Here is a 13,884-nt window from a genome sequence, read left to right as displayed (position 1 = left end):
TGCTGTGGCTATTCGGCGTCTTTTTTATTCCAGATGAATTTTTGGAGAGTTTGTTCAGGTCTGTGAAATATGCCATTGGTATTTTAACGGGGATTGCATTGAATCTTTATATTGCTTTGAGTAGTATGGACATTTTAATGATGTTGATTCTACCAATCCATGAATATGTTATGTTCTTCCATCTGTTTATGTCTTCCTCTATCTCTTTTTTCAATGTCCTGTCTTTTTCCGAGTGCAGGTCTTTTATCTCCTTAGTTAAGTTTATTCTTAGGTATCTTAACTTTTTTGGTGCAGTGGTAAATAGGATTTTTTTTTTTTAGTTTCTCTTTCTGTGAGTTCATTAATGGTGTATAAAAGAGCCATAGATTTCTGGATGTTAATTTTGTATCCTGCTACATTCATTTATTAAGTCTAGTCAGTTTTTGATGGAGTCTTTGGAGTTTTCTATGTACAATACCATGTCATCTGCAAATAATGACAGTTTTATTTCTTCTTTTCCAGTTTAGATGCCTTTTATTTCTTCTTCTTGTCTGATCACTATGGCTAGCATTTCCAGTACTATGTCGAACAGCAGTGGTGAAAGTGGGAATCCCTGTCTTGTTCCTGTTCTTAGGGGAAATGAGTTTAGTTTTTGTCCATTGAGTATGATGTTGGCTGTAGATTTGTCATATAAGGCTTTTATTATGTTGAGGTATGATCCCTCTTATTCCCACTTTGCTGAAAGTTTTTATCAGGAAAGGGTGTTAGATTTTGTCATATATCTTTTCTGCATTGATTGATATGATTACATGACTTTTGTCTCTCAATTTATGTGATGTATCACATTTATTGATTTGTGAATATTGTACCAACCTTGCATCTCCAGAATAAATCCCACTTGGTCATGGTGTATGATCTTTCTAATGTATTGCTGGATCCGATTTGCTGGAATTTTGTTGAGGATTTTAGCATCTATGTTCATCAAGGATATGGGCCTGTAATTCTCTTTCTTTGTGGTGTCTTTATATGGTTTTGGAATTAGGGTAATGCTGGCTTCATCAAAAGAGCTTGGAAGTATATTTCCTCTTGAATTTTTTGGAATAGTCTGAGGATGATAGGTTTTTCTTCTTTGAATGTTTGTTAGAACTCCCCTGCAAAGCCATCCGGACCAGAGCTTTTGTTTGCTGGAAGATTTTTGATTACTGCTTTAATTTATTCAGTAGTTATTGGCCTATTCAGGGTTTTTTTATTCTTCCTGATTGAGTTTTGGAGGTTTGTATTTTTCTAAGAATATGTCCATTTTGTCTAGGTTGTCCAGATACATATATATATATATATATATTTTTTTAATTTTTGTAAGCATTTCACTGACCTTATCGAAAGAAGACATACAGTGGGAAATATACAGAATATAATCCCCTCTTTGAGAAAGATATGAAATCAGAAATACAAATCTTCTTTTCAAAAGAAAATCACTTTAAATTAAGGGGTACTATGCTTTGTTTATTCAGTTGCTATGCTTTAAAATATCTTTGGCTGTTCAAGTAAAGGAATTATAACCTGGTGAGCCAAACAAAGAGTCTTGGTTTGCTAGCTCATCAGTTCTTAACACATTGCGGACGGATGACAAGAATTCTCATTTTTTCCGTTCTCAGTCTTGTGACCAATCACAAGAAATCTCAGCTATTCATAGTTGTCATTTAAAAAGAAATAGTGTAATGGAAAATACATTCGCTGAAGTTAAAAATTACAAAAGGAATTAAAAGTGATTAGTCTCTTGTCATTAGTAATAAAAATAACTGTTTTTATGTCAACTTGATTTTTTAAATATATTTCTTTATTGATTTCAGAGAGGAAGGGAGAAGGAGAGAGAGAGAGAAACATCAATGATGAGAGAGAATCATTGATCGGCTGCCTCCTGCACGACCCCCACTGGGGATTGAGCCTGCAACCCAGGCATGTGCCCTTGGCCAGAATCGAACCTGGGACCCTTGAGTCGGCAGGCTGATGCTCTATCCACTGAGCCAAGCCGGCTAGGGCAAGTTGATATTTTTAAAGTGCTCAGTAACCATGGATTGTGACAAATAACATGATAAAATTCTGGATATATTTGCTAACAATTTATCAGATATTCCAAGTGAAAGTGATGAAAGCTTTGACAGTGGCAGTGATATAGTTATTTCTTCAAAAAGGTGAAAAATGGTCATTTCAAGTTATTCCGAACCTGAAAATTTGAACAATTCCACACATTATTTTGAGTGTAATTTGCAACTTGGTTGCCGAGATAATGATTGGTCAAAAGAGGACTTTCAACCTAATTTGGAAAAATTTGAAGGTAATTCTGGAGTTACAGTTATACTGTCTGATTCTAAGAACATCATTAAAGTCACCAACTTGATTTTTGATGATGATCTGTTTGAACTATTTTGTCATCAAACATATATTATAACCAAAATTTGGGAAAGCACAAAATTTTGAAATCAATAAAGTGGTCTCCTGTTACTCCAACAGATATGAAAAAATTTTTAGGACTTATAGTGCTAATGGGGCGTACTCAAAAGTATACTTGGAAAGAATATTAGTCTACAAATCCAGTTCTAGTTATTCCAATATTTCCTCATACGATGAGTTGAAATTGTTTTGAACAAATCTAGACTTACTAGCATTTCAATGACAATGCAAACATGACTAAATCTTCAGGCTATTTGAAATTCAATCTGTACTCAACCACTTTATTAGATTTCAAACAATATATAAACCTATGTGAGAATTATCATTAGATAAAGGCATGATTCCCTGGAGGGGACGTCTTCTATTTCGAACTTACAACTCAGCTAAAATTATTAAATATGGTTTACTTGTAAGAATGGTATGTGAGAGCAAGACTGAATGAATATATTTGCAATATGGAAATTTACACAGGTGAAGAAAAAAACTGAATGACTCTCTTCTGTCACTACTTCGGCAGTATCTGGAATTGGGGCATCACATATACCAAGATAACTATTACAATAGCATTTCAATTGCAGAAACTTTATATAAAAAGAAATATTCTACTAAAGTTTGCAAAGTATGCAAAAGTAATGGTAAGAGAAGGGAAATGCATTACATTTGCCAGCTTTGTTTAGTTCCACTTCATATTACACAGTGTTTTACAAAGTATCGAACTTTAAAAAGATATTAGCTTGTAAGAACATGTAATAACTTCAAAATGCAATGGGTATTTAATTTTTAAGTGTGCCTTTAACATTTATATAAAATGTTTTTTGTACTCATTCAATAGAAACTTATCTGGCCATTGGGTAAAGCTAGCAATAAAACTACTAGCCCACAATGTGTTAAGTAAAATCGAAATTTTAAATTCTCTATTCTCTTTTATAATGGACTAGAAGCCCGATGCATGAAGATTCATGCCAGAATGGGCCTTCCTTTCCCTGGCCGCCGGCACTGCCTTCGCTCTGGCCGAAGCCGCCTTTCCACTCCAGCCCGGAGCCACCTTTCCGCCTTCCCACACTGCTCAGAGGCCCGGAGCGGCTGAGGGTGGTGTGGAACACCTGCATCATCATCCCGCCCCAGCCCTGGCCACTAGGCACCTGTGTATGCAAATTAACCTTCCATCTTTGTTGGGTTAATTTGCATACTTTCTCCTGATTGGCTGGTGGGCATCGCGAAGGTACGGTCAATTAGCATGTTACTCTTTTATTAGGTAGATAGGTCTCTGCTTTGCTGTCACTCATTGTAAAGACCCTTTTTTGATCAATTTGTTTTGTTACCATGCTAGTCTTTATACCTTTATACGTATGAAGTTAAGTCTAAATATCTATATTACAAAAGGCCAGTGGCTGGAACGCCAGAACAACCAAACAAATGGTCACCAGGAGGTGCATGGAGCACCTCTAGGTCCCTCCCCCCAGCCCGCAAGCCGCTCAAGGTGGTGAGGCTAGCAGCGCATATGGCGGGGCTGGCATGGCGGGGCTTGGGGCTCGTGTAGCGGGGCTTGCGGGTGGCGGGGCGTGGGGCTCGAGGTGGCGAGCTACTCAAGCATGGCTGGTCTGGGGTCCCACCAGCGTGGCGGGTCTGGGTCTCGCGTGGCTTCGCACACTGAGCTTCTAGTTTTTATATAAGGCAGGTTTATGACTTTAGTAAAAGTGGAGTCATAAATCATGACCAATGTAAGAGACACTGATGGCTAATACATTGCAGTTACCATTAATCACTTAGGACATAACTTGATTAAATTGTATTTATTTCCAGAGATAAGTCCCTTAGTTCTCCAAATTAGTGTGATTTTTCAGGATCTCCTGGCCTCAGCTGTTTATAATAAATTGGAGTTTAACCTTTTGCACTCGGATGTCGAGGGTGACTCGACACGGTTAGCATCGGTAGCAGCTCGAGAAAAAAAACAAGCGAGTGCAAAGGGTTAAACAAAGGTGCTCCCAACTGTTTCAAAATGTGTGTTAATTGTTCTCAATCTTGGTTGCATGTTTCAATCACAGGGGCTGGGAAAGCTAGGGGTATAGATACCTGGGCCTCACCTTCAGAGATTCTGATTTAACTGCTCTGGGGTAGGGCTCAGGCTCTGTACTTTTAAGGACTTCCCAGCTGATTCTAAAGTACAATAAGGTAATAACCCCAGACATATGCAGAGCTTTTTTGTTTGTTCAGATCTTTCTGATTTTGCCTTCTTAAAAGCAGACTCTGCTTCAGTGATTTAAAAAAATATTGATTGCAGTCATAAGTAAAAGGACACTATTATACAAATGCAGGATGTATTTTTTCCTATCCAATATGGGTTTCCATAGAGAGAGTTGACCACCATAGAATGATAAAGATTTTCCTCTTGTTCATACACTTTCCATTCTGTAATTATTCTTCCTGAGCTGAACCTCTTTAGACAACAGTCCATTCTCCAAATTTATCTGCTCAAATCTTCCCTATGTTCTTTGTAAGTTGGCTACCTATTAAGTGGGAGGCCAATTTACTAATACAATTCCTTACTCCCAAAGCAATTCCAACAGTTATTAATAATTTTATCTAAAGGAACCACTTTGATAATAGGAAATTCAGGTCCTGTGACAGAGCCAAAGGATACACTTTGGGGATCTAAACCCTCAATCTTTATTACAAGGCCAGTGATGTATTCTGCTTAAGAATACAATAATTTAACTGAATCTTCAATCATGATCCACACTGTCATATTCCAATACTACAGGCAACCATATTTTTACAACCCCTTTCAAAGGCACAAATTATGGTGTACAACTCATATATACCCCTTCAATGAGTGAATGAATAAATAAAAAGCAAAATGCATATCTGAAAAAATGTGCATTTTGAAAACAATTTTTGTTTTAGTGATTGATACAGAAAAACTGACACAGTCTTTTTAATTTGGAGATTTCTATATCATTAATAATAAGGGGAATTCAACATCCTTCATTTTTAAAAAAAGAGGCACCAGCCGAATCCGGTCTGGCTCAGTGGATAGAGCGTCGGCCTGCGGACTCAAGGGTCCCAGGTTCGATTCCGGTCAAGGGCATGTACCTTGGTTGCGGGCACATCCCCAGTAGGAGGTGTGCAGGAGGCAGCTGATCGATGTTTCTCTCTCATCGATGTTCTCTCTATCCCTCTCTCTTCCTCTCTGTAAAAAATCAATAAAAATATTTTAAAAAAAGAAAGGAAAAAAAAAAGAGGCACCAGAAAATCAAGATTATGATACTAACAGAAAGATTAATCTACAAGGTAAATGTATCTAATTAGTTTTCAATTTTTAAAGACTAGGAACAATTTTAGCATCGCTATTTTAAAATAAAAGATTTCTTATTAGTCAGTTACATACCCTGGGAGATGGCACTTTGGCTTTCATGCTTTCTCTTAAATCAAAGAGAGAAAAAACGGTGAAAACAAAGATATTACCATCTGCTCCAGTAGTCACCAAAAAATGGTCATCAAAGCTAGTAGAAATGCTTGTAATACATCCATAGTTATTGTCATGCACAGTAAAGTGCCAGTAGCTTTCCAGAGTGGTCAATGAAGAGTCATTCTGACTGAGGATATAGACTCGAACTGCTCCATTGTGCAGTCCACAAAACATAAAATCTTGATTAATACTGTGAAACAAAAAGAAAGCAAATTGTTCTTCATGTTAATCTAAAAATGTTTAATTTTAAATTAATTTTCAAATTTCTAAATTTTTAGTAACGAAGGCGACTAAATTATGTCCCCCTCAAAATTCACATGTTGAAGCCCTCACAAACCATGGAAGCCCAAGCAAACCAATACAAAAGGGCAGAGAGGAAAGAAGCTTATTTGAAAGTTGAACATTTGGTCTCCAAAAGGATGACTGGCATATATGCTTAATTCATAATTATTAAAGGAGTAATAATTCAATTTGTGATTTCTCCAGAATCATCACACTAACCGTGCAGTAGCATCCTCCTAACAGAGAGTAAATCCACACAATTCATGATAAACAGAATTTTTGACAAGATATTTGATAGAGTGGATTAAAATATAGTTTTAAGATTAGCTTTAATTCTATTTATTCCTTTGATTTATTTAACATTGCTTGAGTACCCCTACATTTAGACAGATCTTTGAAAACTGACAATATTCTCAATGGACAAAAACACAGACACCAGTGGGTTGTTGTTGGTTTTTTTAAAGATTTCTAAAATTCTGTTCACCTGAAAGTGATGGTATGGATGGGATTATCGTCTGTATTCTCAAGAAAACGGAAATCGAAAGGTTCATCTTTCCTTTGTGTGATATCACTGCTTTGGTCATATGGGGGGAGCTCACAGTGATACAGAAAACCAGAATCATAGCCACCCTGGAAAAGGGAGAAATAACATAGAAAGTGGTACTTGAATATAAGACACATATAACCATATGAGAAGTTTTTATGATTTTAATTTTAAAGCATAAAATAGATGTCTTATTTTCCTTAATATATTTTTATTTATTTCAGAGAGGTGGGGAGAGGGAGAGAAAGATAGAAACATCAATGATGAGAATCATTGAATGGCTGCCTTTTGCACATCTCCCATTGGGGATCGAGCCTACAACCCAGGCATGTGCCCTGACCAGGAATCAAACCATAACTTCCTGGTTCATAGGTCAATGCTCAATAACAGCCTCACCAACTGGGCAAAATAGATGTCTTAAAACATCTACTTAATGTGACTTTTATGATTATAGATAGGTTTTATAAACCATCTCCATTATCCATTTTTATGCACTTATGCAATTATAATATACCTAATGATGATTTGTTTCCACTTAAAAGTCAATAGAAGAGTGTTCTCACTTCTGACTACCTACTGAATTCCACTTTATTTCAAGTACTAGAGGCCCGGTGCACGAAATTCGTGCACGGAGGGGGGTTGTCCCTCAGCCCAGCCTGTACCCTCTCCAATCTGGGACCCCTCGAGGGATGTCCGACTGCCTAAATGGGCAGTCGGACATCCCTCTCACAATTCAGGACTGCTGGCTCCCAACTGCTTGCCTGCCTGCCTTCCTGATTGCCCCTAACCGCTTCTGCCTGCCAGCCTGATCGCCCCCTAATCACTCCGCTGCCAGCCTGTTTGCCCCCAACTTCCCTCTTCTGCCGGCCTGGTCACTACTAACTGCCCTCTCCTGCAGGGTTGATCACCTCCAACTGCCCTCCCTTGCAGGCCTGGTACCTCCTAACTGCCCTCCCCTGCTGGCCATCTTGTGTCCACATGGGGGCAGGATCTTTGACCACATGGGGGCAGCTATATTGTGTGTTGCAGTGATGATCAATCTGCATATTACTCTTTTATTAGATAGGATAGAGGCCTGGTACAGGGGTGGGGGCCAGCTGGTTTGCCCTGAAGGGCGTCCTAGATCATGTGGGGGTTCCCTTGGGGTGTGGGGCGGCCTGAGCGAGGGGCCTGTGGTGGTTTGCAGGCCGTCCACGCCCCCTGGCAACCCAAGCGGAGCCCTGGTAACTGGAATTTATTTTCCTTCTACAATTGAAACTTTGTAACCTGGAGTGGAGCCAAGCCTGGGGCTCCCTCTGAGGCTGGCAGCCATTTGTGTTGGGGTTATAATTGAAACTTTGTTGCCTTAAACGGGTGGGCCCAGCAAGGGTGTGCGGGAAGCTTTGCTTCCCCTGTTGCCAGTGGCAACCCTGGCCTGCTCTCTCAAGCTCCATCCTGCCGCCATTTGTTTGAATTTGTTTACCTTCTATAATTGAAACTTTGTAGCTTGAGTGGAGGCTTAGGCCTGGCAAGGGCAGGCGGAAAGCTTGGCTTCCTCTGTTACCTAGGAAACCTTGCTCTCTGTGGCTGTAGCCATCTTGGTTTGGGTTAATTTGCATACTCCCTCTGATTGATGGTGGGCGTGGCTTGTGGGCATGTGGGAGGTATGGTCAATTCGCATATTTGTCTATTATTAGATAGGATTATCCTGAATAAGCAATCTTTAATAATAATTTTAGATGCCATGACAAATCCTAGAGAATTTGCCTCCCGCACACTCCACATTAAAGAAAATATCAAAGGCTATTTTTCAGGTAGAAGATGTAATCACAAAGATATAGAAAAAAATGAATAGCAAGAAAAAGAATAAACCAAAATGATACTAAGAAAATCAAATAATAATAAAATGCCTTTTGGAGACAATGAGGGAAGATAAATGGAATTAAGTATTCTAAGATCTTTTTTTCTCTAGGACTAGTAAAAGAATACATTTGTATCAAATTATATTAGGTTAAGGATGCATATTATGATCTTTAGGATCACCTCCAAAAGAATAGTAAAAGAATATCCTACCTAATAAAATAGTAATATTCAAATTAACCATCACTCAGTTACACCCACAAAGCCACGCCCACCAGCCAATTAGGAGCGAGTATGAAAATTAACCCAACCAAGATGGCTACGGCCACAGAGAGAGCAGGAGGGAGGCTTGGGTTTCCCCGGCGATAGAGGAAGCCAAGCTTTCCATACACCTCCACTCAAGCTTTCCCAGGCCTCCACTCAAGGCTACAAAGTATTAAATAGAAGATAAATAAATCCCAACAGAAATGGCTACCGCCACAGAGCAAGCAGAAGGCTTGGCTCCACTCCAGGTTACAAAGTTTCAATTGTAGAAGATAAATAAATCCCAGATACCAGGGCCTCCACTTGGGTCACCAAGGGGCGTGGCTGGCCTGCAAACCACCACAGGCTCCTCGCCCAGGCCACCCCACATCCCAAGGGAACCCTCACCCTGATCCGGGACACGCATCAGGGCAAACCAGCTGGCCCCCACCCATGCACCAGGCCTCTATCCCAGTGGTTGGCAAACTGTGGCTCGTGAGCCACATGCGGCTCTTTGGCCCCTTGAGTTTGTGGCTCGTGAGCCATGGTTTGCTGACCACCGTTCTAAGGTATCACCCAAATCATTGTCCTAAAGCAGTGGTCGGCAAACTGTGGCTCTAGAGCCACAAACTCAAGGGGCCAAAGAGCAGAATGTGGCTCTTGAGCTGCAGTTTGCCGACCACTGCTCTATCCTATCTAATAAAAGAGAAATATGCAGATTGACCATCACTCCAATACACAAGATGGCTGCCCCCATGTGGTCAAAGATCCTACCCCTATATGGACACAAGATGGCCACCACAAGATGGCCAGCAGGGGAGGGCAGTTGGGAGGGACTAGGCCTGCAAGGGATGGCAGTTGGGGGCGATCAAACCTGCAGGGGAGGGCAGTTAGGGATACCAGGCCAGCAGTGGAGGGAAGTTGGGGGTGACCGGGCCTTCAGGGAAGGGCAGTTGGGGGGGACCCAAGCATACAAGGGAGAGCAGTTTGGGGAGACCAGGCCTGCAGGGGAAGGCAGTTAGGGGTGACCAGGCCTGCAGGGGAGGGCAGTTAGGGGTGACCAGGACTGCAGGGGAGGGCAGTTAGGGGCAAACAGGCTGGCAGAGGAGCAGTTAGGCATCAATCAGGCTGGCAGGGGAGTGGTTAGGGGGTGATCAGGCTGGCAGGCAGAAGTGGTTAGGGGCAATCAGGCAGGCAGGCAGGTGAGCTGTTGGGAGCCAGCATTCCTGGATCGTGAGAGGGATCCCAGATTGGAGAGGGTGCAGGCTGGGCTGAGGGACACCCCCCATGCACGAATTTCATGCACTGGGCCTCTAGTATAACTAATAACCTAATAGAGGAGAAAAATGGGGAAAGTGCTTTAATCATCCAATAGAAGGTGAAAGAGGAACATAGAATTGGTGTGATAAATAGAAATAGTATTTTATTAATGTATCTAAAATACATTAGTTATTACCTTAAATATAATTAGACATAGTGCTCTATTAAAATAAAGACAAAATCACCCTAACCAGTTTGGCTCAGTCGATAGAGCATTGGCCTATGGACTGAAAGGTCCCAGGTTCAATTCCAGTCAAGGGCATGTACCTTGGTTGTGGGCACATCCCCAGTGGGGGGTGTGCAGGAGGCAGCTGATTGATGTTTCTCTCTCATCGATGTTTCCAAATCTCTATCCCTGTCTCTTCCTCTCTGTAAAAAAATCAATAAAATATATTTTTAAAAAATAAAGACAAAAATCAACCTATAGAATTTAAAAAAAAAAGAAGCAGCCTAACTATATGCTGCTTATAAGAGACATACTTTGAATATAAGGGTATCAAAGGCAAAGGAAAAAGAAAAATCATTAACAACTCTGAGTTGTATTTTAGTAACTGGATGGATGCTTATCTCATTTACTGAGTTAGAAATGGAGTAAGCTTATATGTGGTTTAAAAGTTATATTTTAAACATGTTAATTTTGAGGCGCCAAGGAGAGATATCACATTGGATAGATACACAAATTTGAATATGAGAGGAGAGATTAATAATAGAGACAAAAATTTAAGATTCATTGGCATATAATTGATATTTGAAGCCACAGGACCAGATGAAGTCACCTACAAGAAAGAAGGGGCCCAAGACCACATCCTAGAGTACTTCAAATTCCAAACCTTGTTCAGCAAATGAGAAGCCAGTAGAAGAGGCTAAAAAGAAGTGGCCAATAGGATGTGGTATCTTTGAAGCCAGGAAAATAAATTTTTTTAAAAGGATGGGATAAATCCCTCCCATTGATGTGCCAACAGCAATCAAGGCTCAACTACAACAGAAAGGCACACACAGCTCACACGGGGAGCACATCTGATACATCCAGTTCAGATGACCCGGGAGACTGTACCACTGGGCCCCATAGGACACCTACTACCCAAGGCCAGTCTATCAAGCCTGGGAGGTGTAGCAGCTCTACCTAACACATAGAAACAAACACAGGGAGGCAGCCAAAACTAATCGACAAAGAAACATGTCCTAAATGAAAGAACAGAACAAACTCCAGAAAAATGCAGCCTAATTAAATAAAATGGAAGCAAGCAATTTACCAGATGCAGAGTTCAAAACACTGGTTATAAGGATGCTCAATGAACTTAGGGGAAGAATTGGTGAATTTAGTGAGAACTTCAACAAAGAGATAGGAAACATAAAAAACTGAGGGAGAAAACATTAAAAAGAATCAATCAGAAATGAAAAATACAGTAACTAAAATGAAGAATACATTACAGGGAATCAACAGTACAGTAGATAAAACAGAAAATCTAATCAGAGATTTGAAAGATAAGGAAGCAGAAAACACCCCCACCCCTAAAAAAATTTTTAAGTGAGGATAGTTTAAGAAACCTCTGGGACAACTTCAAGCATACCAACATTCATATCATTGGAGTGCCAAAAAGAGGAGAGAGAGAACACAGGATTAAAAACTTATTTTTAAAAATAATGACAGGAAATTTTCCTAACCTGGTGAAGGAAACAGACATACAAGTCCAGAAAGCACAGAGAATCCAAAACAAAATGAACCCAAAGAGGCCCACACCAAGACACATCATAATTAAAATGCCAAAGGTTAAAGACAAAGAGAGAATCTTAAAAGTAGCCAGAGGAAAACAGTTAAGTTACCTACAAGGAAGCTCCCATAAGACTGTCAGCTGATTTCTCAACAGAAACTTTGCAGGCCTGGAGGGGTTGGCAAGAAATATTCAAAGAGATAAAAAGCAAGAACAAACACCACGATTACTCTACCCAGCAAAGCTATCATCTAGAATTAAAAGACAGATAAAAAGCTTCTCAAACAAGAAAAAGCCAAGGACTTCACCATTACCAAACCAGTATTACATGAAATGTTCAAGGGTCTTCTAGAAGAAGAAGAAAAAGGTCAACAATGATATGGGAATTTTGGACTGGAACGTGCGGTGTTCCCTGGGCAGGATGGCTTTTCCTGGGCTCTTTGTCCGTCAGAGTCTAAGAATGAAACCAGGGACAGAAGATGATATAGTGAAGGTGGAAATTTATTGAAGAACCAGTACAGATTCCCATGTGGGGAGGGGGAAAGAATCTCACAGCACAGACTCCCATGTGGGGAGGGGGAAAGAGTGCTACTGAGTCCCTTTTCCCTATGGTTTATAAAGGCTGCAGATCTTTGTGCCTTGATATCTCCTCCGATTGGTCACTATTCCCTTCTGATTTGGTCACTATAGCATCTCCTGAGCTCAAACGTCAAACCTCACATGGGACACATGAGGCTGTCCTCCCTCATTGTTCTCCTGTCCCCTCTGGGCTTTCTTCCTCCTTCTCTTTATTCTGTAAACATGTACCTTTTGCTACTCCCAGCTCCCTTGTCTTATGGAAATGTAACTTCTGCTGCTCCCAGCTCCCTTGTCTTGTGGTAATGTACCTTTTGCAAATCTGTAGCCCTGTGTTTTTCCCAAGGACCCCTTAGTTTTTAAAATTTCCTAAACCTGCCTATTTCACTCCCCAAAATTCCTATTTTACCCAAAAAACTCCTTTCAACAATATAAATAAAATGGCAATAAATACATATCCATCAAAAATTACTTTAAATAAAAAATTACTTTAAATACAAATGGATTAAATGCTCCAACCAAAAGACATATAGTGGTTGAGTGGATAACAAAACAAGACCCTTATATATGCTATCCATGAGGGACTCACTTTAGAAAGACACACAGAGACTGAAAGGAAAGGGATGGAAAAAGATATTTCATGAAAATGGAAACAACAAAAAACTGGGTTAGTTATAGTTATAGTTATACCAGACAAAACAGACTTTAAAACAAAGACTATATCAAAAGGCAATAAAGGACTCAGCAATTCCACTATTGGGTATTTATCTGAAGAAATTCAAAACACTAAATTGAAAAAACATATGCATCCCTATATTCATTGTAGCATTATTTACAACAGCCAAGATATGGAAACAACCTAAGTGTCCATCAAAAGATGAATGAATAAGGAAGAAGTGATGCATAGATACAATGAAATACAATTCAGCCACAAAGAAGAATGAAATCTTGCCATTTGCAACACCATGAATGAACCTAGAAAGTATTGTGCTGAGTGAAGTAAGTCAGAGAAAGACAAATGCTATATTATTTCACTTATATATGGAATCTAAAAAAAACAACAAAATAAACAAGCAAACCAGAAACAGACTCAGAGATACAGAGAACATTGCACCCATAGATGGGAGGGGTGTTGGTGGGGTTGGGTGAAAAGATAAAGGAATTAGTACAAATTGGTAGTTACAAAAGAGTCACAGGGATATCAAGTATAGCATTGGAAATACAGTCAATAATCCTATATAATAAAAGCCTAGCGACCAAACAGCAGAACAACCGGAATGACCACAGCCCCTCTCCCTGGCCGGCCCCACCCCTGAGAAGCCCCCACCACCCCGATCTGGGGCAGGGCTGGCTGGCAAACCGCCTATGGCCCCTCACCCCAGCCAGCCCCCGCTGATCAGCCCCCATCGGGGTGGGCCAGCTGGACCCCACCAGTGCAAAAATTTGTTCCCCGGGCCTCTGGTATTGTA

General features: G+C 40.2%; 1 protein-coding gene across 1 annotated transcript in view; it reads right to left on the bottom strand.

The window, feature by feature from the left end:
- The window catches only part of CFAP44 (cilia and flagella associated protein 44), a 108,666-nt gene that overhangs the window by 52,597 nt on the left and 42,185 nt on the right, over positions 1-13,884 (bottom strand). Inside the window, exons 18-19 of the mRNA XM_008146602.3 lie at positions 6,666-6,811; positions 5,819-6,089 (exon numbers count right to left, since the gene is read on the bottom strand). Of these exons, the coding sequence (XP_008144824.2) occupies positions 5,819-6,089; positions 6,666-6,811 (417 nt within the window). The remainder of the gene's footprint in view (positions 1-5,818; positions 6,090-6,665; positions 6,812-13,884) is intronic.

This window comes from Eptesicus fuscus, chromosome 3 (assembly GCF_027574615.1).
Source record: "Eptesicus fuscus isolate TK198812 chromosome 3, DD_ASM_mEF_20220401, whole genome shotgun sequence".
Lineage (NCBI taxonomy): Eukaryota > Metazoa > Chordata > Mammalia > Chiroptera > Vespertilionidae > Eptesicus > Eptesicus fuscus.
The sequence above is the reverse complement of the archived record's forward strand: the minus strand, read 5'-3'. Positions and strand labels throughout refer to the sequence as shown.